At 43.0% G+C, this 24,709-nt stretch overlaps 1 protein-coding gene across 9 annotated transcripts in view; it reads right to left on the bottom strand.

Annotated features, from left to right (window-relative positions):
* AGK (acylglycerol kinase) overlaps positions 1–24,709 on the bottom strand; it is a 109,907-nt gene that overhangs the window by 15,602 nt on the left and 69,596 nt on the right. For 5 of the 9 annotated variants that reach the window (XM_069588579.1, XM_069588583.1, XM_069588582.1 and 2 more), the window contains exons 10-16: positions 22,550–22,629; positions 19,670–19,727; positions 14,964–15,111; positions 14,422–14,516; positions 4,756–4,826; positions 2,508–2,592; positions 182–1,265 (exon numbers count right to left, since the gene is read on the bottom strand). In XM_069588579.1, the coding sequence (XP_069444680.1) occupies positions 1,128–1,265; positions 2,508–2,592; positions 4,756–4,826; positions 14,422–14,516; positions 14,964–15,111; positions 19,670–19,727; positions 22,550–22,629 (675 nt within the window). In that variant the 3' untranslated portion in view covers positions 182–1,127. Of the gene's footprint in view, positions 1–181; positions 1,266–2,507; positions 2,593–4,755; positions 4,827–14,421; positions 14,517–14,963; positions 15,112–19,669; positions 19,728–22,549; positions 22,630–24,709 lie in introns of those variants that run through there. The other 4 variants (XR_011256775.1, XR_011256774.1, XM_069588580.1 and 1 more) reach the window with 1 other exon arrangement.

Raw genomic sequence — 24,709 nt, 5'->3', positions numbered from 1 at the left:
AATAAAAAAAATTTCAAGCATAAAAACATTACATTATGATAGCATTCTTTGCAGAAAGTGGTATGGAAATACACATATAAGAAAAATCGGCATTTTTCAATGACTAAACAACTTACTAGTTTATTTTTGTAAATGGTTGATGAGTGTCAAATTGCTATCTATCTCAATTACACTGAAAATGTTTAAAAGAGTGATGTAACAGTTTTATTTTAAAATATCAATATTTACATGACACTAGAAAGTATGTACTTTGGCAACTACCCATGAAAATTTTTAGCTGTCAATTTAAAACTGCGGAGGGTTACATGATTTTTCGAAATACTTTTAGGACGTACATGAGCAGAATAACAGTGTGTGTGGACCGCTGCTTTACAAGACCGTCCCATTCATTTCGGGGGACCTCTCCTAGTAGAACCACCAGGGGAGGGTGGCCCGCCTTTTAAAACGTGCAGATTCCTGGGCTCCGCCCTCCAAACTGAGTTAACTAAATTCGGCTTGGACCCCAACTAAGTCAATTTTCAACTGGCACCCTAGGTGGTTCTCGGGCAAACCGACATTTCAGAAGGAGGACTGTGGGGGTGGAGGCGGGAGGTGGGAGAATAGAGTACTTGACAGCATTTCAGCCATGGCTGAAGAGGGACACACCTCTCCCTATGTGTTTTGCTTGGGCAGAGTAAACTGAAAGAAGCGGAGCCGGAGCTCACCAAGTCGCAGCACCGGCGGAAGGGCCTGGGCCAGGCAGAGCGGCGGCAAAGCAGGTGGCTCGCTTCCCTTGGCCCCAGGGAGGCCGCGGGACCCAGCGCAGAGGAGGATCCTGCTCCCCACTAGGGGGCGCTGTTGGGGTAGAGCCCTTCTCTGGCCACTGCGGGTGGGGATTTCCTGGAACTAGTCTTAGGAAAAGCGGTCTTCACGGGGGACCGGGCCATCACAGCGGAGTCGAGCATGCGCTGCTGGGAAGGGAAGCACTGAGAGGGGGACGGGGGTTGGGGGGTGGGAGGGGTGCTACTTGCCGTGAACCGGCCCTTGGGGGTCCTCTGACAACACTGCGAGGGACAGGGGAGGCCTCGGTTCCCTTTTGGTCCCAGGGTGGCCTAAAGTGCAGTCTGGGGCGCCCACCTGCCGCCCGCTCACTGGGCCGGGCTCTGCAGCAGCCGCTCCCTCTTGCGAGGGTCACAGAAGAACTGCAGTTTCCTGGGGAGCAGCTTCACCTCCACGGGCATCGCTTCGTACTCCTCACTGTCGATGCTGAAGGCGCCCCCTGTGCCCTGTGTGGAGGAGGGGTGGAAGCGCGGGGGAAGAGGACTCAGAACAGCTCGTGCTCACAGCTGGCTGGGATTCGTCATCACTCTTGAGCAACTGGGCAGGTTGTTAGGGAAAACCGCAACCTCTCCGAGGATTTAGCTTAATGTTCTTTAAAAAGAGATTGCAGGGCCTGTGGCAGACACAGGGCTGGTTCTGGAAACGGGGGCTTCCCTCATAGCTCGGTTGGTAAAAATCCGCCTGCAATGCAGGAGACCTGGGTTCAATCCCCGGGTTGGGAAAAGCCCCTGGAGAAGGGAAAGGCTACCCACTCGGACACGACTGAGTTACTTTCACCTCACTTCACCACCATGAAAAAGGTTTAAGTGGCCTCTGCCTCCTCCCAGAGAATTTTGGGATTTGTGAAACAAGGTTATCATTTTCAAATGCTTATTGAAAGACGGGGTCCTGTCATATCTTTAAGGAATTCACATAAGATGTATATGTCCTTCTCAGCCCTAATCTTGCCCAAAAGAAAAGTGAGCAACACAGCCAGTTCTCTTAGGAAAGCCATTACAGCCACTTGATTGTTTTCTTGGTTGTTCTTTAGGACTCGCTTACCTTTACACCTAAGGTATAGCGCCATTAATATTACAAATTCTAGAAAACCCTTCCATAACTCATGTGTTTAATTCAACATTTGCAGTGTTGAAACCATGGTACCAGCCACTGTGGGGACACCTTCTGTTTTACCTACACTCCTTTTTGACCACCTTAGTTTAACATCCAAGTCTTCAGAGGCCATCTGTAGTAACTTTTCTTCCCCACTTATAGGTTATTCCACATGGCTTGGCATTTCCCTTGCCATCCTGAAAACGCTTCCAGATCAGTTTTTTTTTTTTAATGTGAAGCTAGAATTCACTATGAACGTTTGCAAACTGGAGAATTCTGTAGGTTGTTATAGTAACCATTTGCATAATTTACATTCAGAAAAATAAAAGCTCAGGAGACTGAAGGATCATTTTACAGAACCTTGGCTTGACAACACTGGAAGTCTTCAGGAGCCAAACTTTAAACTTGTGACTCAGAAGGGGCTTTTCTGCCATCTTTTCAGGTCTCCCTTAATATAACCCAGAGCCTGGCACAGCACTCAGCATGTATGAGGTACCTAAGGAAGGATCTGTTAATAGGAAGGAGGGAGAAAAAACCAGAAAGGAAGACCAAAGAGCAAAAGACCAGAAGCTGTGGGACAGCTCTCCCCTGCTCACCTCTGGAAGCAGCAGAGTGCAGCGGCTGGCTTGGAGACACTCGGTGCCCTCAACATGCAGCTTGGGGTCTCTCACCTTTTTACTTCTGTTGGTACAGGAAAAAGCAACCTTGGAAACCAGCACTCGCAACTGCATTCAACTGCCAGAACAAAGCAAGTTCTGCACGTCTTTGGATCAAGTCAAATACATGGACTCACGGTCTCTTGAACCAGGGGGTTCTGTGAATAATTTTTCCCCCAGTGCTTCTTGCTTAGTGTTGAGATACAGTCTAGATTGAGAAGGTTTATTTATTGAAGAGAACTGTGCCTGAAGACTGATTTTTCTCTCAACTGATCTTTAAGTAGTTCCATGTATACCTAATTCTTGGGCTATTTAAAAATCCCAAGTTTAAAAACTGGAATGAAATGAAATACTTCAGAAAAAAGTACTAAACTTTTGATATTTGGTACTTCTTGTGAGTCTATTACTTGCAAGAGAAAATTTATTTTAATTTAAACTAGATGGATTTATATGAACAACCAACCTTAGTTTTTGTATGATTCTCCGTATTGATATAAACAGTCTACTTAGAATACTGCATCTTGACCTTGACTACATGGCTTTGGAATAAAACTATTAGCCTCTCTCTATACACACACACACACACCCTCATGTATATACACCCTGCAGCTAGTCAGAGTCAGTGGGAAATGGGTAAAAGCGAAATCTAAGAAAATTAGTCCATCTTTATCACTAATTGCTAGAGAACAGATAGGCTACCCACTCCAGTATTCTTGGGCTTCCCTGCTGGCTCAGCTGGTAAAGAATCCACCTGCAATGCGGGCAACCTGGGTTCAAACCCTGGGTTGGGAAGGTCCCCTGGAGAAGGGAAAGGCTACCCACTCCAGTATTCTGGCCTGAAGAATTCCATGAACTGTATAGTCCATGGGGTTGCAAAGAGTCAGACACGACTGAGCGACTTTCACGTCACTTTATCATTAATTAACAATAGCAATTCTTTCGATTAAACATTATCGGTTTTCTAAAGCAACTTTACAGTGTTCTAATCAGATACTCAGAGGAAGCTGACATGACTTGATTTCCCTTCGCGTAGAGACCAAAAGGAACCTATGTTACTGCCGCTGCTGCAGATGACGACAGGGACCATGTTGCACCACGATGACTTCGTCTAATTTAAGCAGCATCATCAGCTTTTCCTTCTGGTTTTGGATGTCAGCATTATGAAGGAGATTCGAAAATAGCTGGTCCCACAGGCTTGTGGGACACTGTGTAGCTTCTGGACCCTTCGTAGGAGAAGAAAGACTTTTCCCTTTCTCCCTTTTACTATAGTTACAGCAAGTAAATCAAAGGCTGCAGAAGCAGCTATTCAGCATCTGAAGAATTGGTACCCAAGGCGAGAACAACACAAACTGAGCAAAGGCATTGTGCTGCTGGTGCTGGCACAGAGAATGAGGTAGCCATGGAGACCCAGCCGCTGCAGCAGCAATGTCTAACCCTCACGTGGGCGCGAGAGGGAGCTCTGAGACAGAGTTCAGAAACAAATGGAACAGATTCCAGTTGGCATGGTAACACACAGCCTTCTCAGTTGCTCTGAAGTCTGGCGGAAGGCTGAGAGCATCCTTAACCAATAAAACTCTTCAGAGGTACGGCTTAACAAATCACGGCAGGACTTGGGAGGGTATTTTGTAGTGGAAAAGGGAAAAAAGTCTGGAAAATGTCCAAGATACTCAATACCTTTTCATTAAAGCCCTGGGAAGAGGCAAGGTGAGCTGACGTGAATGGTAACTGATGGTACTTCATGCTGATGAAAGACTTTGCCCACACAGTCCCTCATGAGACTCAAAAACAACCCTGAGAGAGAGAAGCAATTATGTTGTTCCCCTCCAGGATTCAGGGACGGTAAAGGATCATGAGGCCAGTGAGTGGCAAAGTCAAGGTTTGTATCCAGCAGTTCTGACCCCGAGGCCAAAATTCTGGGCAGGATACCATGCGACACTGACTCCTATCATTTCAGTCAGAAGACCAAGACAGCTCCCAAACTCTGATCTTCCCAAAATGCAAGGGGAAGGCCAAACCAGGAGACATGCACTCCGCGTGCCAACCCAAAAAACAAAAGGGTGCTACAGCTCCCAAACCACCCAAGTCTCCAGTGGGATCTCTGCTTGGACTTTGTGGGCGCTCGGATAGGTAAAGTCTGAAAATACAAACCACTTAAAGCCACCCTGCCTACAAACCCCAGTCCACTTACCCTATAGTGATGAAGTCTCCTTTGCTGATGGTGTTGGGCTCCATGCAGATGTTCATAAAGTCTTCTTTGCTCTGAAAAGTTAGGAAAACTAATGTTAATGCTCTGAGTTTTGGCCTATGGACCCTGTTGCCCTCTTAGCCTTGGAGGGTTGTGGTTGGAGCTGTGTATTACAGAAGGGACTTGATTTTGAATGACTTAATCCTGAGTATATTTTCAGTCCTTTTTCTTCCTTTTTACATTAAGACCTTTATTAAAGCATAATTTACATACCATAAAATTCATCTCCATTGTTTGCTTTTTTTTTTTTTTTACTATATACATAAGCTAGGTAAAAACTCAGGTTTGGAGGTTGGTCAAGTTCTGTTGCTTGCTGATAATCACAATTGTTACAGTCTCGAGGGTCCCCTCCCTGGCAAGCCTCTCTCCCAGCAAGTCTCCATCCTCACTGTATGTCAGCATCACACCACACCAGCTTGATCAGCTTCTTGGTGTGCAGAAGTATCTGGATTTTTTTTTTTTTAACTCTCTACATGCAGACTTAGTGAGTGACCAGAGTTGAACAACAGCAATCCATTTATGCCATGGAATGGAAGTGTTTTTAATGCAGGAGTTGTGGGTTCGATCCCTGGGTTGGAAGATCCCCTGAAGGAGCAAATGGCAACCCTCTCCAGTATTCTTGCCTGCGAAATCCCATGGACAGAGGAGCCTGGCAGGCTACAGTCCAAGGGGTCGCAAAAAGAGTGGGACATGACTCAGTGACTAAACAACAAATGTTTTTAAAACACTGCATTCCCAACCACAGAATGTTCTGGAAGAACTAAGCTACGAGGAAGTGGCTATAAAAAAACAGCCTTGTTTCTTTGGCCACCCCCGAAATTTACTACCAGTTGGTAGCGAACAATACAATCTGGCCCTCTATAAATCAATCCCAATCCTTCTGGGTCTGCTTCAAATAGAATTTTGTTCTTTTTGGAAAGGTTCAAAATTCATAGCCCCAGGGTCATCCCCAGGTCTCTGCAAGCTGTCAGCCTTTGCCCAAGATTAAAGGGCTCAACCAAACCACAACTTCACATCTCAACCAGGAATTACAAAACACAGAGGGATAACTGCTCTGAAGTCATCTCTTACTAAACGACTTATTGTCATGTTTGTACCATGAACTTTTCTAAGTGCTAGGGTCCCCTCAATGAACGAGAAACATGAACATTTCTGCCTACAAAGAACCTACATTCTACCAGAGACAGTGAAAGGGATGAACAAAACACAACCATAATAAAGTAATAAATGATCACAGATATTAGAAGTATGCTAGAGTATACCAGTTTAAAAATAGTAAGCTGGAGAGTATGCATATTAGCATAAATGGTATAGAGTATATTAGAAATATTATGAGTACATTATAAAAGTGAGATAAAAGGTGATGTTGGTGGCATTTTTAAAGAGGAGTCCAGGTATGCCTCATTGACGAGGTAACCTCTAAGCAGACACCTGAAGAAGGTATAGGAACTGTGGAAACCCAGGGCAAGCTTTAAGAACCGTCACCAGGGTGGCTGTTAAATTCAGACTCAGCCCCATTCTCAGAGCTTACAGTTCAATAGATCTGGGGTGGGTCCCAAGAACCTTCATTGTTAAAAGGTCCCAAGCGATGCTACTGCTGCTGATCTAAGGCCCACACTTTGAGAACCACTGGTCTAGGGACGCGCAATCCACACAAAAGATACTGGCAGGGCAGGGGCCTCTGGTGGGAGCAGGTCTGACATGGGAGACAACAGCACGGAGCTGGCACGGCTGGAGCAGAGAGGGAAAAGGAGCCAGGAGGAGGGGAGATCAGGGAGGACAGACACTGGACAGCCCTGCAAGGAAGCTGGCCATTAGGCTGAGTGCAGCAAAAAGCCACTGGAAGGTATCAGGCAGAGAAATAGGATGTGCTTTTTTTTAAACGGATCTCTCTGGATACTGTGTTTAGGGGAGAGCAAAAGGGGCAGGGAGACCACTTAGGAACCTATTGTAATAATTGGGCTAAAATACGACCCTGGCTTGGAACAGTTGGCAGGGGAGACTGTGACGTGCTGGCAATATTCATTAACAGAAGGTGCAGCCACTAGGATTTCCTCGGAGGTTTCAGGTGTGGACAAGGAGTATCCAAGGTGTTTGGCCTGAACAACTAAAAGAATGGAATTAGAATCAGTTGTACTGGAGGAAGAGTGAGAATAAGGCAATTTTCAAGGGGTGGGAGGGAAGATCAGGAGCTCAGGACATGCCAAGACTGACATGTATATGAGACATCAAAAGGGGTAAGTGGTTATATATACGAGTCTAGGAGTTGACTTCTGTAAAGGGTGTAAGTGTGGAAATCAATGTATTGTAACATGACAGATTCAGTGAGAAAGCCTTATCTCAGTAGTGGCTGAAAAGGTACTTGATAAAATTATATAACCACTCATGATAAAAACTCTTGGCAAACTAGGATAGGAATGGAAGGGAACTTCCTTAATCTGATAAAGGCTATCTATTTAAAAAAAAAAAACCGATCAAATTAAAGAATGAAGCAGTAAAGCCTTTTTCTCTAAATTAGGAATGAGACAAGGACTCCCGCCGATACTGCTTCTCTTCAACCCAGTACTGAGGTCCTAGCCAGTGTGACAAGGCAAAAGGTTATAAAGTTAAGTATTTGAAAGGAAAAAAATCATATCAACTGCACCATCTGCAGTTGGCATGACTGAATCTATTGAAAATCTAAAGGAATCCATAAACATGATAAGAATTGTAGGTTGCTGGTACAGCATCAATATAAAAAAATCAATTACATGACCATCTACTAAATCAGTTTAAAAAATGACATTTTAAAAGACACTATTTACAACAATGTCAAAAATTAAGATAACCAGGAATCTACTCAGCAAGACAAAATGTTAAAGAAAACTATAAAACTTCACTGAAAGACATTAAAAGCTTAAATAAATGAAGAGATATGCCATGTTTATATAACAGAAGAGTCAATGTTGTAGAAAATGTCATTTCTCCTCAAATTGATCTACAGGTTCAATGGAATCCTGATCGATTTTATAACATATTTATGCAGAACAAACATTCTAAGAGATTTATTGAAGTCAAAGAGCCAAGAATAGCCAAGAAACCCTTTGAGAAGAAAAACAGAGGGACTTACTCTAAAACTAATAATTAAAACAAGCCTAGTACTAGTACAAATACAGAAAAATAAAGCAACAGAGTAGACTTAGGAACACCTCCATGTATACAAATTCTTAATGTATGACAGGTTTACTGCAGATCAGTGGGAGAGGGGGAGGGGTGGGTCACACATTTCAATAAATGATGCTTGGACAACTGGCTTTCTACATGGAAGGAAGACAAAATTAGAGCTTCACCCTCTATCATTACCGTGACATTGAATGGTTTGCCTTGGAAACGAACAGAGATCATTCTGTCGTTTTTGAGATTGCATCCAAGTACTGCATTTCGGACTCTTTTGTTGACTATGATGGCTACTCCATTTCTTCTAAGGGATTCCTGCCCACAGGAGTAGATATAATGGTCATCTGAGTTAAATTCACCCATTCCAGTCCATTTTAGTTTGCTGATTCCTAGAATGTCGACGTTCACTCTTGCCATCTCCTGTTTGACCACTTCCAATTTGCCTTGATTCATGGACCTGACATTCCAGGTTCCTATGCAATATTGCTCTTTACAGCATTGAACCCTGCTTCCATCACCAGTCCCATTCACAACTGAGTGTTGTTTTTGCTTTGGCTCCATCCCTTCATTCTTCCTGGAGTTATTTCTCCACTGATCTCCAGCAGCATATAGGGGACCTACTGAACTGGGGAGTTCATCTTTCAGTGTCCTATCTTTTTGCCTTTTCATACTGTTCATGGGGTTCTCAAGGCAAGAATACTGAAGTGGTTTGCCATTCCCTTCTCCAGTAGACCACATTTTGTCAGACCTCTCCACCATGACCCGCCCATCTTGGGTGGCACCACACAGCATGGCTTAGTTTCATGAGTTAGACAAGGCTGTGGCCCGTGTGATCAGATTGGCTAGTTGTCTGTGATTGTAGTTTCAGTCTGTCTGCCTTCTGATCCCCTCTCTCAGTGCCTACCGTCTTACTTGGGTTTCTCTTACCTTAGACGTGGGGTCTCTCTTCACAGAGAAGCACAGCACAGCTGCTGCTCCTTACCTCTGATGTTCGTTTCCAAGGCAAACTATTCAATATCATGGTAATCCAAGTCTATGCCCTGACCAGTAACGCTGAAGAAGCTTAAGTTGAACAGTTCTATGAAGACCTAAAAGACTTTCTAGAGCTAATACCCAAAAAAGATGTCCTTTTCATTATAGGGGACTGGAATGCAAAAGTAGGAAGTCAAGAAACACCTGGAGTAACAGGTAAATTTGGCCTTGGAGTACAGAATGAAGCAGTGCAAAAGCTAATAGAGTTCTGCCAAGAGAACGCACTAGTCATAGCAAACACCCTCTTCCAACAACACAAGAGAAGACTACACATGGACATCGCCAGATGGTCAACACCGAAATTAGCCTGATTATATTCTTTGCAGCCAAAGATGGAGAAGCTCTACACAGTCAGCAAAAACAAGACCAGGAGCTGACTGTGGCTCAGATCATGAACTCCTTATTGCCAAATTCAGACTCAAATTGAAGAAAGTAGGGAAAACCACTAGACCACTAAACCACTGTATGACTATACAGTGGAAGTGAGAAATAGATTTAAGGGACTAGATCTGATAGACAGAGTGCCTGATGAACTATGGATGGAGGTTCATGACACTGTACAGGAGACAGGAATCAAGACCTTTCCCAAGAAAAAGAAATGCAAAAAAGCAAAATAGCTGTCTGAGGAGGCCTTACAAATAGCTGTGAAAAGAAGGGAAGCAAAAAGCAAAGGAGAAAAGGAAAGATACAAGCATCTGAATGCAGAGTTCCAAAGAATAGCAAGAAGAGATAAGGAACGCTTCTTCAGCGATCAATGCAAAGAAATAGAGGAAAACAACAGAATGGGAAAGACTAGAGATCTCTTCAAGAAAATCAGAGATACCAAGGGAATATTTCATGCAAAGATGGGATCGATAAAGGACAGAAATGGTATGGACCTAAAAGAAGCAGAAGATATTAAGAAGAGGTGGCAAGAATACACAGAAGAACTGTACAAAAAAGATCTTCACGACCCAGATATTCACAAGGGTGTGATCACTCACCTAGAGCTAGACATCCTGGAATGTGAAGTCAAGTGGGCCTAGGATGCATCACTACGAACAAAGCTAGTGGAGGTGATGGAATTCCAGTGAAGCTATTTCAAATCCTGAAAGATGACGCTGTGAAAGTGCTGCACTCAATATGCCAGCCAATTTGGAAAACTCAGCAGTGGCCACAGAACTAGAAAAGGTGAGTTTCCATTCCAATCCCAAAGAAAGGCAATGCCAAAGAATGCTCAAACGACTGCACAATTGCACTCATCTCATACGCTAGTAAAGTAATGCTTAAAATTCTCCAAGCCAGGCTTCAGTAATACGTGAACCATGAAATTCCAGATGTTCAAACTGGATTTAGAAAAGGCAGAGGACTCAGACAGCAGACTGCCAACATCCGATGGATCACTGAAAACCAAGAGAGTTCCAGAAAAACATCAATTTCTGCTTTATTGACTATGCCAAAGTCTTTGACTGTGTGGATCACAATAAACTGTGGAAAATTCTGAAAGAGATGGGAATACCAGATCCCCTGACCTGCCTGTTGAGAAACCTGTAGGCAGGTCAGGAAGCAACAGTTAGAACTGGACATGGAACAACAGACTGGTTCCAAATAGGAAAAGGAGTACATCAAGGCTGTATATTGTCACCCTGCTTATTTAACTTATGTGCAAAGTACATCATGAGAAATGCTGGGCTGGAGGAAGCACAAGCTGGAATCAAGATTGCCGGGAGAAATAACAATTACCTCAGATATGCAGATGACACCACCCTTATGGCAGAAAGTGAAGAGGAACTAAAAAGCCTCTTGATGCAGGTGAAAGAGGAGAGTGATAAAGTTGGCTTAAAGCTCAACATTCAGAAAACGAAGATCATGGCCTCCAGTCCTATCACTTCATGGCAAATAGATGGGGAAACAGTGGAAACAGTGGCTGACTTCATTTTTCTGGGTTCCAAAATCACTGCAGATGGTGATTGCAGCCATGAAATTAAAAGATGCTTACTCCTTGGAAGGCAAGTTATGACCAACCTAGATAGCATATTTAAAAGCAGAGACATTACTTTGCCAACAAAGGTCCGTCTAGTCAAGGCTATGGTTTTTCCAGTGGTCATGTATGGATGTGAGAGTTGGACTATAAAGCAAGCTGAGCACCAAAGAATTGATGCTTTTGAACTGAGGTGTTAGAGAAGACTCTTGAGTGTCCCTTGGACTGCAAGAGATCCAACCAATCCATCCTAAAGGGGATCTTCCCTGGGTGTTCACTGGAAAGACTGATGTTGAAGCTGAAACTCCAATATTTTGGCCACCTGATGTGAAGAGCTGACTCATTTGAGAAGACCCTGATGCTGGGAACAATTGAGGGCAGGAGGAGAAGGGGACGACAGAGGATGAGATGGTTGGATGGCATCGCCGACTTGATGGACATGGGTTTGGGTGGACTCCAGGAGTTGGTGATGGACAGGGAGGCCTGGCGTGCTATGGTTCATGGGGTCGCAAAGAGTCGGACACGAATGAGCGACTGAACTGAACTCTATCATTCACAAAACTCAATTAGAAGTGGGAGTATTTCTTTTTAACATATATATGGAATCATTTGATGCAAATCATATTACCTGGTTTTTCATTTAAATATACAACAAACATCTTTCCATGTTGGTAGAGAACATTTTAAATACATGTACCAAAATCTATTGGAGTAGGAAGTAGTAACCCACTCCAGTATTCAAATTCCATGGACAGAGAAGCCTGAGGGCTACAATCCATGGGGTTGCACAGAGTTGGACATGACTGAGCAACACATCAAAATGTATTTAATCAGTTGCCTGATTAGTTTTGTTTCATGTATTTTGCAATGATAAATACAGTGAACATAGCTCTACAAGAGATCCTAATTTTCAAACATTCTACACCCCTAAAGCTTCTTTCAGACTCTGAATGGACTTTTTTTTTTTTAATGATAAATGAACATTTTGAGCTATTACATGGCAGCTTCATTGTCTTTGAATATTTTATTGCATTAGCTTTTATTTTTACAAAGAGGTTTTGGAATAAAAGAAAATGAATGCGCTGCTGCCAGAGATAAGCAGCAGAGAATCATATACTTTTATAATTGGCACAGAGATAAAAAGCTTTCGGCATTCTGAATGCAACTAATCTCGAGCCACAATCACCTACTTGCTGAACTCGATCCATTCACTGGTATTCAATCATCAGAGCAAGAACAAGGTTAAAGAACATGAACAAAACACTGGAAGTACATATCATCAGAGACTGGGTATAAAGGAAATGCATAATTAGAAGTCTTATCTTTCTTTTTAACAGAGTATTTTTTAACCTTAATACATTCACTTTCACCAACATTTCCAGAATCCCATTATGTAATAAATAAGGGATTGTCTTGTCTTTATATATCATCTGATTATTTTTGATGGATAAATTTTTAGAAATATACTTAACAGGGCCAGTGATATGCTTGTATTTCAGAGGCTTCATATATACTGCCACAATGCCATGGAGAAAGGGTGTTCCGAGGTCTCTTCCCTCCAATAATACCCGACAGCCCATTTCCCTACCCACACTGAAAACTAGCATGATTTTTAATTTACGGCCATTCGATATTTATGATTTTAACTTGTATTTCTTTGATATTAAGCATTTTTTCTTTACTTATGAAATTAAGATAGACATTATACCCACCTGATAGTACAGTTATGATGAACACATGCACTGACGCTATATAAAATTCTTAGGACAGTGCTTATCAGGTAGTAAATATCAGCGACGTTTTTTAATGTTTACTTCCTTTGTGAATTTCTATTTTTGTTCTCTGCCTGTTGTTTATATGAATCCTTTGCCCATCTCTTATTGATTAGTATAACAGTTTAGTACAAAGGAAAGCTATTAATTCCGGGTCTATCACATCCTAATATTTTTCCCAATTTTCATGAAAATTTTTATTTCTTTTTTATTAGAAGTACACAAATGCGTCAATATTGACTGTTGCCTCAGGTGCCAGGTTTAGTCTTGTCCTCTCAAGTTTATATTGATAATCACTTAAGATTTTACTCTAGTACTTTCATAAGGTTTTTTTTTTTTTTTTTGGTTACATTTAACCTTTTGGTGAAAAGAGCTATGTGATCTGAATGTCATACAACAGACATGCATTAGTTGTTCACTCTGAATACTGGAATCAAACTTCCCACTGCACCTCTCTCCCACACTCGCCATACGACATTCATACATTCAATTCCTTGTGCCAATTTTCAGACTGACCAGGTCAACTGTGAACATACTACTTTGATTTACTTAAAAGCTAAACATAATATTATTGGTCCATGGTTAAGAGTAACCTTCCTGCTGGCATCTTCATTAACATAAACTACTAAGGTTTCCTCTAGACCTTTCCTGTGGATGGTCAGAGAGTAAATGTTTTAGGCTTTGGGGCTGTTCATTCTCCGTCACAATGACTCAGCTCTGCCACTGGAGCACAAGAGTGGCTGCAGACCACACGGATACGGATGAACACAGCTCTGTTCCAGTAAAACTTTACTTACGGAGGTTGAAACTTGAGTTTGTATAACTTTTCACCTATCACAAAATATAATTCCTTTTTTGACTTTATTCCAACCATTTAAAAACTTAAAATCAATTCCTGGCTTGCAGGCTGTAGTAAAACAGGTAGCAAACCAGTTTGCTAACCTCTGATTTATCTCAGAATATTTTTTAGCGTTATTGTCTGTATCAGCACTCTCCAGGAGAACTCTCTGCACTGTGGAAATATTTCATATTTGTGCTTTCCTATATGGTAGCTACTAGCCACATATGGCTCTTGACATGTAGCAGGAGAAATGAGTTTTAAGCTTTATTTTGTAATTAATTTAAACAGCTACCTGTCACTAGTGGCTACTATATTGGACAGTCCATGTCAATAGATTGGACTCAAAATATATAAATATATATATTTGTGTGTGTATATATATGTTTATACACACACAAAATATGTAAATATAGATATCTGTGTGTGTGTGTAGATACATACATATATAGTTTTCTTCCCTGGAGATCTAAATCTATATATTTAATACAGTCACAAAAATAATAGATGTTTACTCAAGTAAAAGTTCTGCAACTTTTGATTCCTGTGACAAACAGGAGTGGACTAACTCCACTGCTAAAGGCCCTTTGCCCTTAGTTCTCTCAAGGCACAAAGCTTGGTGAGAGATACTTGACCAGAGCCCCATAAGCTTTTAGGCACTTCACTCAGCTGTTTCTTCTCATGCTATTATTCCCCAAAGGCGTCCCGAATCCTCTTGTTCCTGACCCCTCTCCCCCCACACAGGGTAAAAATAAAAACATCAAGTCACTAGAAGAGTGTGCAGCTTCTGCAGCCTTTGTCACTCTTCCGAAATGCTTTTCTAATTAAAAAAAAAAAAAAAGCACACTTACTGCCAGGTCCAGCTGACTGTTCCGGGTTGTGATGGACAGCTCAAGGGTGGACAGCTGCACTTTCTTCCAGACCTCTGGGTTCACCTCTTGCGGGGCTGTGTGAATGCATCCGATACAAGTCAGTTATCTCCCACGAACATTTCAGCACTGCCACCCACGGCCAGCTGCCAGCGCCTCAGATGGCCTCCCAAGCCCGTCTGTGGACTCCCAGGCTTAATTTTCTTTATCTCATACTTTTTATACATGGGATAAAGAGCCAGGTTCAAAATGGAATCTCTAGCCTGAGACAACCCAACGAAAGCAGCCACAGTAACATAAAGGCTGGCGAGAGAAAGAGGGAGTCGCTGGGAGTCAGGAATGACACAGGCTGTTGTTCCCATTCATGGGATGTTGCTGCTGCTGGTCTGGGCCTGCGGTGTGCACCATGAGGGCTGAGTTTGGGCTTCCCCAACTCTGTGAGGGTCTGACACTGGTGTGGGGTCTGCCTCAGGCAGTCCTGAGCTGCCCAGGGCTTTCCAACCTCCAGTCTCCAGGCTCCTCACCTCCCTGCGGTTGTGCCCAGTAGGACGCGAGCCTCCGTAATATTCTCCTATATAAAGAGGGCCGGGGAGGGGTCTCTTCTGCTCCACTGGGAGGTCTCTCTGTGGGTCCCGTGTATGAGATCGAGGCTTGATGAGTCTGAGGCCACTCCTTTCAATGAAGGGAAAAAAACGTGTATCATGCAATACAATTACAAACTCTTGGAGTTTCTCAATATGAACAAGCACAGAATCACACCATAAGAAATTTATCATTCATTTAGAGATGGTGGCACAAACATGAGACAGGTGAAATCTAGTTGCATCACATACTTCCTTCACTCTGGGAAGCATGTTCCACTCAGAGGCCACACTGGTCTGGCCTCAAAATCCAGCCCAAGGATTCTCGTTCCTGCTTCAAAGGCCATTATTCTCACACTCCAGATCTGTCCTCTTCCTGGCATCCCGAGTCCAGTACCATCCTGGGTCTCATCAGTGTCCTCAAGGATTATTAAAATAATACCCTAGCCTCTCAGCCCTTGACTTTGCCTCCAACCTACATAGCAACCCATTTCCATGGCCACATCCTGGTCCTTATCAGTACCCAGAACTACTCCATCTTAGAACTCTCAAGCCCTGGTATCCCACTATCTAATCACTTCCCTTATTCTTCCAGTTGATATTTTTGTGCCCAGTGGCACTCAGGGTGAATCACTCCCCTGTTCTCAAGTTTCCACGTGGTGAATTACAAAACAGTAACAATTAACTCTGACTTCTCTCACTCCATCTCTTACTCCTCCCAAGTCCAGAAAGACCCAACCTTTCTCTTCTTTCTCTGGAAGTGATCAGAGTCCTGCGGAGTCACACGTCCATTGATTCCTCATGCAGTGGGCTTACTTAGCAGTCTCTGTCCTGATGGAGATCTTTTAAGTGGAGAAATTCAATTTGGACCGTGAGGAAATCAGTTTGTGACCACGTGTCCACGCTGTGTCCTTCACTCCTGCTGACGCTGATAAAGCTGGTATGTCAATTTCCATCTGCTTTGTTTCTGCATTTTGTTTTCATAACTTGGTTCAAAGTCAGAGGAGGAAGAGAGGGCTATGAACTGGGGGCCCCTGAAGACTCTAACCACACTGGGCTCTCAGAGAGTCCCAGCTCCTGGCCTCTCCAGCTGTCCTCAGCACCAACAGGTGAACAGTGGATTTTACATCATTCTTCTATCGCTTTCGGCCCTCGTGTCTTCCTTCTCTAACATGTACCCTGTAAAGCCTCAGTTCTGGATCAATCTGTCACTAGGTGTCTATACTTCTACATCGTGGCTCAATATTATCAGAGGGAGAGACGAGGCCCTCCTGCTGTGTACTGACCCAGGGAAAACAACCGCCCAAGTGAGCATACCCACGTCACAACAAGTTCTTGGTCTAAGGTCTTCTATGTCACTTGATAATCTTTCTAAACCTTCCTATTTTCATCCTTCTTCCAAACTCCCCACCCACCTTGCTTTCAAAAGATCACCTTGCTTCCTACCATTCAGAAAGAATACAAGGACATCAGGGAGAACTGCCTCACCTCTTTATAAATGTGTTTTCATCTGGACCTCTGTTTTATTGCTCCCCTGTCTCAAGGAAAAAGGTGTCCCTCCCCCCCGTCTGGGGCTAGTCCAGGGCTTTGATCCACTCCCTTCCTCTTGCTCACGGACTTGGCCGAGTCAGTCATGTTTTTCGTGCCCTTTCTCTCCTCCCCTCCCATTCACTTTTACTTTTGCTTCAGGGAGTAAACACATGAACAGTTCTCTAATTAAAAAAAAACAAAAAGAGAATGCTCCACTGACCCGTATTTCTCAGTACCTTCTGCTGTTTTCAATCTCCTCTCCTTCAAAGTCGAGTTTCTTAAAGGAGTCGCTCTGCTGCCTCCAGTTTTCACCTCCGGTTTATTCCTGAACTTTCTTCAATTTGGCTTCGGCCTCTCCACCTAACACGTTACCAAACCTGCAGGGGTTGCCAGATTCAACGGATCCTTACTGTCCTCTCTTTATTTTGCTCTTTGATGCTGCTTCTTAAAATCTCGCTGTCTTTTGGAAGTTCTCTTTTTCATTGGCTTCTATGTCAGTACTTCCTCCCAGAGTCTCTTTCTGGATTTTCTGGGCATCATTTCGGGCTCTTTAAAATGATGGTTATTCCTGCCCACCTATTCTCAACAGTAACTTCAACAAACCCATAGCTCAATGTCATACACTTACGACATTTAAATCTATTTCATCAGCCCAGATATCTCTGAATTCCAGATCTAAGTCACAGCTGTATGATTTTACTGGCCTGTACCACCGGTAATGTTAAGCTCAACACGTGCCAAACTGAGAATTCCACCTTTCTTCACGGACGTGATCCAACTCTAATATTATCAGCATTCATGGAAAATTCTAGTCACCAAACTCTAGCCCCTCGAGCCAGAAACCTGGGAATACTCCCTGTTCCTTCTGACTTTCGAGGATCGTGCCTCTGTAGTCAAGGCTCTGGGGTCAGTGTTCGCTATTACCACCTTGTCGAGACCTCATCTCTCCTCACCTGGACCGTGTTAACAATCTTCTATCTGATGCCTTTGCCTGTAACTACCAAATGCCAGTCTCTTGCATACTGCTGCCAAACAATTTCTTGCCAAAGTGAAAGCCTCCTCCTGTCATTCCTCTGTTTAAGCTCCAGTGACCCTCTAGTGCCTTAATGATAAAGGTCAGATCCCACGTCAAAACCTGCCGTAAGCCCGCAAGCCATTCCACTGTGCTGGCCATAAGTAAACACCATGTGACATCTCTGTGATTCCACACATCCTGACCCCTGCTCTTGGAACGCCCTTTATCTAGTTCTGTATATTTTTCAAAATCTGGCTGAAGTGTCACCCTCTCTGGGCTGACTCTACTGACCTTCAGTCAGAGGTAAAGGCTCCTTCCTCTCTGCTTCCATCTTATTCTTTCCTATTTCTCTCCAAGCATTTGCCAAACTGGTGATTTACCAGGCCCTCACTCCTGACATGTGAACACTTCTTGAGGGCATGACACCTGTCTTATTCAACCCGGTATTCCGATTATGCAGCAGGGCTTGCCACCCAATAGGTACGCAATCACTGTCTGCTATTGAAATGATAGAAAAAGTTTATATGGTCCCAGATTCTACAACTTAAATACAGAGCTACTCTATTTCTTCCTGAATATTCCACCAATGAAATTATTCCTCCAAGCAACAGCAGTCATGCATTTTACTCACACACTTTGCCTTTAGCATAGAAAGTCCTTGCTCCCCACCACTCCAAGTTCATTTTAGTAATCACATAGATTGGTTACCCCCTAGTACTTTAATGGTTTTGTTAATGATTAACTGGATAGCTCTGGGTAAAGGGAGCTATATTTTACAAATGTTTTGCAATGGACATACATTACTTTTTAAATTTCAAACCCATTCAATACTCTGAATGTTAACATTAGATAGAACCAAACTCTTTACTACATTTAAACTTCATCCACCAATTTTCAGATCCAAACTGTAAATATACTACTTTCGTGCGCATAAATGCTCAACATGGTATGTAGTACAAGATAACTATGACTTTTCTATTAGCATTTTCATTAACATACATTGTTGAGTTTTTCTCTATGCCAATATTTTCCACTGTATAGCCTATAACAGCATAGCCTGATAGAACTTTCTCCTATGATGGCAATGGTCTCATACTTGGACTGTCCAATGCAGCAACCTCTACACATATTTGGCTAGTTAAGCATGGTTTGAAGCACAAAGCATTGTTTGAAGCCTACTATATTACACAGACGATTAGGTGTTCAGTTCAGTTGCTCAGTCGTGTCCGACTCTTTGTGACCCCATGAATCGAAGCACGCCAGGCCTCCCTGTCCATCACCATCTCCCGGAGTTCACTCAGACTCACGTCCATCGAGTCAGTGATGCCATCCAGCCATCTCATCCTCGGTCGTCCCCTTCTCCTCCTGCCCCCAATCCCTCCCAGCATCACAGTCTTTTCCAATGAGTCAACTCTTCACATGAGGTGGCCAAAGTACTGGAGTTTCAGCTTTAGCATCAGTCCTTCCAAAGAACACCCAGGGCTGATCTCCTTTAGGACGGACTGGTTGGATCTCCTTGCAGTCCAAGAGACTTTCAAGAGTCTTCTCCAACACCCCAGTTCAAAAGCATCAATTCTTTCACGCTCAGCTTTCTTCCCAGTCCAACTCTCACATCCATACATGACCACTGGAAAAACCATAGCCTTGATGGACCTTTGTTGGCAAAGTAATGTCTCTGCTTTTCAATATGCTATCTAGGTTGGTCATAACTTTTCTTCCAAGGAGTAAGCATCTTTTAATTTCATGGTGTATTCAGATACAAATCTTTAGTTCATTTCTCAATACAAATATAGACACACTTGCAAGTAATTAATGAGATATAGGTCACTGTGTTCAAGGTTTGTTTGGTGAGACTGAGTGAACAAAGGGAAGTGAAATACTAAAATGAAATTAAATATGGGCTTGGTAATAGAGAATAAGTTGCCAGATGAGAAATATCAGAACAGGAATGCTTTCTGGATTTGTGTGTAAGTAAATAGGCCCCATTTTAGGAGCATGCCATATACATCTATAACAAGAATCTTTTAAAAATTCCAAATACACACATCACAAAGGAATAACAAAATACCAGAGGTCAAATTTCAATACTGTAGCCTGCATTTACCTTAAGAGTGCTGAAAAAGTGGGCTGCTTTGGTTTTTAGAGGCCCAAGATACCAGTACCTGAGAAAGAGCAAGATAAAAATCTGATTAGACTATTAAAAAAACTATCAACGTGCCAGATACCATTCAGGACAGACAATACCTTAGAATTACACCTCTGCTAGAAGTGTCTGCCCTGGAGGTTTGGAGATTGTGGTTTAGCATAAAAAAGTATTACAGTAAGTTTTTAATCTGCATTTGAATACCACGTCAAACAGAACATAATTAGTTATACAGCAGCTAAATCCTTGCAATTTATGAGATATATAATCACAGTCTTCTTGAATCTCTAAATTCACAGGTATCACTGTAATACGTACTTTCCACCGTGGAACACAGTTGAGTTCGCACTCTGAATGAGTGGAGAGGGATAAAGCCACAACGAGACGTAGATGTGGGTGCTGATGTATTACTCGTGAGCTAAATGGCTGCATGCTGTACACTGCGTTCTCTCTCGACACACAAACATACAATTAAAATCTGTAAATCAGCATCATTTTGCATTACGCATGTTATGCAGCTTCAACATGGCAAATGTGAAATCTGGGAGTAAAGAGGGTCTACTTCATATTGCTAAATTCCTAAAAGCCACTGAAGAGAAAAAGATGCCTGGCTGGATTTAGAAAAGTGGCATAAAGTAGACTTCTCTCTTAAAATGTCTTTCACCTACCAGCCCATCTTAACCGCTCCCTATTCGATTCGAATCAATATGCACTCATTTAGCACTTACTGTGTATATGGAGGAAACAGAAGCAATAGAATCAGTACAAAATTCTTGCCTTTGCGGGCTTCTGAGAAGATAAGGCCCCCCAGTATAATAGATAACGACAAGTAAACATATTTCTATGACATGGTATAAAGTGATCACTATTTACTGGTAAGGAGAGTCAAGAAGGTGCAAGAAATCATTACGGCCCTAAAATCACTGCAGCAGCCACACCTGCGCAACAAATGGCACAAGAACAAAGTGAGGGCGTGAGACCTAGAAACCTGGGCTGGATGGAGACACAGGAGGCGGCAAGGACATCATTCTAGGCAGGACAAGGGGAAACAGCACGGGAAGCGCTTAGAGTAATCGCCAGAGCAAGAGCTTTAAACAAAGGCACAGAACTCGGTAGTTAGGAATGATGACGGATTAAGTTGGTCTTGAACACCAGAATATGGAGTTTAGCCATCCAACGAGCAGAGCAGAACCATTCTAACTATTATCCTAGTAAGCACCACCAGGCTATTAAGGATGGCTTTGATTATCTAATGTTTTTGTTTCTGCTACTTTGTTGGAAAGCTCACTTGATGCTTTGCTTCTTTTCCAGGGTAGCCAGACAGAAACACCTCCCAGCCAAGGCAGTTTATTTCTAAACTGATTTAGAAATAAATAAATAACTTTATTCTGAACTGATACTGTGCAAGGTCAGCTAGGAAATGGCTTCTTGCACCCCTACTGTTTCTCCCGTAACACACAGAGCGACTCAGTGGTTGGTTCTAGTCCAGGTACAATAATAGCCAGCATTTTAAAATTCCAGGCTCAGAAATGAAACAGAACATGGGCCTGTGTGTGATACTCCTCAAGGGCTGACCTATGCTTGTACTGAATACACTTAGAAAGCAATGTAGGACTTCCCCAGTGGTCCAGTGGTTAGGACTCTGCACTTCTACAGTAGGGGGGATGGGGTCCATTCCTGGTCAAGGAACCCCACGTGGTCAAGGAAGATCCTACATAGCGCGTCGTGTGGCCAAAAGAAAGAGAGTAATTTACTCTCACCAGACCTTCTCAGGGGAAACTAAGCAATTCCTCATGGTAAACTGCTGTCACGTGAGATTACAGATCAGCTACAAGAGGACTTGCGGGATGAAGATAACTGTGCATACTTGCAAACACAAGAACGCAGTGCGTGATGTAACTCAGTGGTCTCTCTCCTTTGACAGTCCACTGTCAGGAACATCACTAGCAGGAATAACCATGTGGGACAAATGAAAGGGATTTCTGTAAAGAAAATGCCGAGAATGCCTACAAAGTGAAGGAGAGCTTTCTTGATAAAAGCTGTGTGTGAGCTCAATCACCGTTCATTTAGACTACACTCAAATTGTAAGCATGTTGTCAAGAAGAGGTAAAGAAAGAAAATAACGCCCACCAGCTACGAGCAAACCTCATGCCCTGTCTCCTCCAGCCCCACCTCAGGAAGCCTTGCCCACGCGGCCTCTCCACGGCACACAGCACAGGGCACACCCTCTTTCCGAGCCAGCAGTTTTATGCTACACAATGAATTCACCAAAATAAGCAGGTTGCCATGAAAAGCCACCAGCAGCCCTCTCATCACCTCCTCCGCAGGCCTGTTTCTTCCACCTTCCAGCATTCCCAGGTCTCTGCCTTTCTCCCTCCTCTGAAGGAGGTGGCCTGGGGTCAGTGAATCCGCTAGGCATTCAGAAAGAACACCTCTTGGGGGAAAGGGCGTCTTCCACCCAGGGTTGTCAAAGCTCCAGGAGGCTGCAGCCCCAGTGGTACCTTGCACTTGGTACCCAGCTAAGCAGGCAGTGGGAGGAGACGACACCCAGTGCCCCTCTGGTCTAGCTGAGCCTCCCTCTCCCCGGTCACATATGATGTCTAGAAAGAGAGGTGGACACTGCTCATCCTGAGCTACCACTCAGCCAGCGTGGAGGAAACTGGGACTTCCCCCAGCCTCTCTGCACACAGAATATAAACTTCACTTCTGTTATTCATACATAATTCAACCATGGGGCCCACCCCATGTATTCCGAGATCACTGTATACTGAAACCTCAAAGACAGGAACGGAGTAAGAAGGTGTTTAAAAACCACCACTGGTTAACCCAGCGCCCTTCTACCTGCTAACTGAGACGCCAGCATCTCGGAAGGATCCCCATCGAAGGCCGGTGAGTGCAAACACAGGCTGTTCCTTTTCACCCTGGAAATTAAATACATTTCACTTAAATTAATGACAATAACCTGGAACTCTCTACAGGCAAGTAGCCAGCAAACGTTCACGGCCTATGTTTCATCAAAACAAAATTCGAAAAGGGATGTTCCAAATTTAAGAAATGAACTCTTTTGAGTGCTCAGTAAAAGTAATGAAATAAAATGAAACCAACATTCATGTATTAGGCCTCATGAATCTGCTGGCAAGAAAACATGGTATCATACTTCAGACTGTAATCACTATGCTGATTCTTGGACCAATTAGTCGGGTCAGCCAGATCTTCTCTCACTTGTACTTGTCTGAGGTAATTTAAATCTGTGTTCTCTATGGAGGGCCAAGAGTTGTAAAGCAAGATCATCAGAGTTCTGGTATGTACTCCAGAATGTTTCACCTGAGTCTCCGAAGATACAGCCAGGTATTTGTCATAACAAATCAGGACGCAAAGTGATTCAGGTTTAATTCAGTGCGTTATGGCCAAATACTTCATATTATAATCACCAAAGTCTAATAAATCAGTGAGTTTAGCAATACCTATTATAGAAAATAAACATTAACAATGCCACTGTCTCTAAGAGTTTATACTCCATGCTGGACTTTTTTCTAGATGAAAATATACACATCTGAACTTTGAAAGGGACATTCCCTATAGCTCAGAATTGCAGCAAAAGCCCAAAGGCACCCCCACATTCTAAAGAGAGCTGCCAACTGCTAGACACAACTCCACAGAATTTGCTAACCATGCACAGAACCAGGTCAGTTTCCACTGTGCCATCATCAGAACCAGCATAAGAAGAAGATTAGGAACTGGAGGAGACTCCTGGCACTCTAAGTTGCTGGCCGAGAGAAAGTGTCTAAATCTTCTTAGGAGAGGACGTCTGTCCATTTTCACTCCTGTTCCCACTATGCTGAAACAAGCGAGGGTCTTCTAGGAGAACCATACACAAATAGGGCCAATCTACAAGGAAAAGACACTGGCCTCTCACTCCTTGGTTGTCTATCCACTGAAGCAGATTTGCTTTTCTGCTCTCTGTACCTGCTTGAACAAGAGAAGAAACAGTAGAGGAAGAGAGAAATAGTAGAGCAAAGAGGTGATGGTAAGATTAGGTCATGACAGGCAAGGCAAGGATGTATTAGTCTCCTGGGTGCCAAGTGCATACTGTGGAAGATAGCAGGGCCTGAGTCTTTCTCACTCTATTAATCATTCATTTAATCATTTTTTCCATGAATCATTAAGGATATTTACAGTATATATTAGGAACTAGCAATAAAAAATGTCTGTCCTCAAAAAGCTCAAGGTATAATGGGGGGATAGACAGACACAGACAGTAAGAACACGCAGTAGGTCCAAAGAAGAGAGGTATGTACTGAGTGTTATGAAAGCACAGGGTGGGGGCAACTGCATGGTGAGTGAGGGGACAGAGCAGACAGATGGTCAGGGAAACACGACGTAAGTTCTAAGACAAGCCATGCATTTTAAAGAATAAGGTAAAATCTGAACAGCCTGATGACTAGTTAGAAGGCTGAATCAGTAGAAACCTCTCACCAAACAAACATCCAGGACCAGACAGTTTCACTGGTAAATTTCATCAAATACTCAAAGGAGAATTAACACGAATCCTTCTCATACTCTCCCCCAAAAACAGGAGGGATTTCCTCCAAACTGACCTTATGAGGCCAGCACTGCCCTGATACCAAAATCAGACAAGGACAAAACACGAAATGAAAAGCCAATATTCCTGACAAATATAGATGCAAAAACCCTAAACAAAATATTGGCAAACCAAATTCAACCATACATTAAAGGGATCAGACACCATAATGAAGTAAGATTTATTCCATGGATGCAAGGATGGCTCAACATCTTCAAATCAGTCAATGTGATTTGACACATTAACACAAAGAAGGGTGAAAATCATATGTTCACTTCACTAGATGCAGAAAAAGTATGTGATAAAATTCAACACTAATTTATGAAAAAAGAAAACAAACCTCTCAATAAAGTGGCTATAAGGGGAACACACTTAAGTATGGGATAAAATTCAACAATGATTTATGATTAAAAAAAAAA

The sequence above is a fragment of the Ovis canadensis genome, chromosome 4 (assembly GCF_042477335.2).
Source record: "Ovis canadensis isolate MfBH-ARS-UI-01 breed Bighorn chromosome 4, ARS-UI_OviCan_v2, whole genome shotgun sequence".
In the NCBI taxonomy this organism is placed as follows: Eukaryota; Metazoa; Chordata; class Mammalia; order Artiodactyla; family Bovidae; genus Ovis; species Ovis canadensis.
The sequence above is the reverse complement of the archived record's forward strand: the minus strand, read 5'-3'. Positions and strand labels throughout refer to the sequence as shown.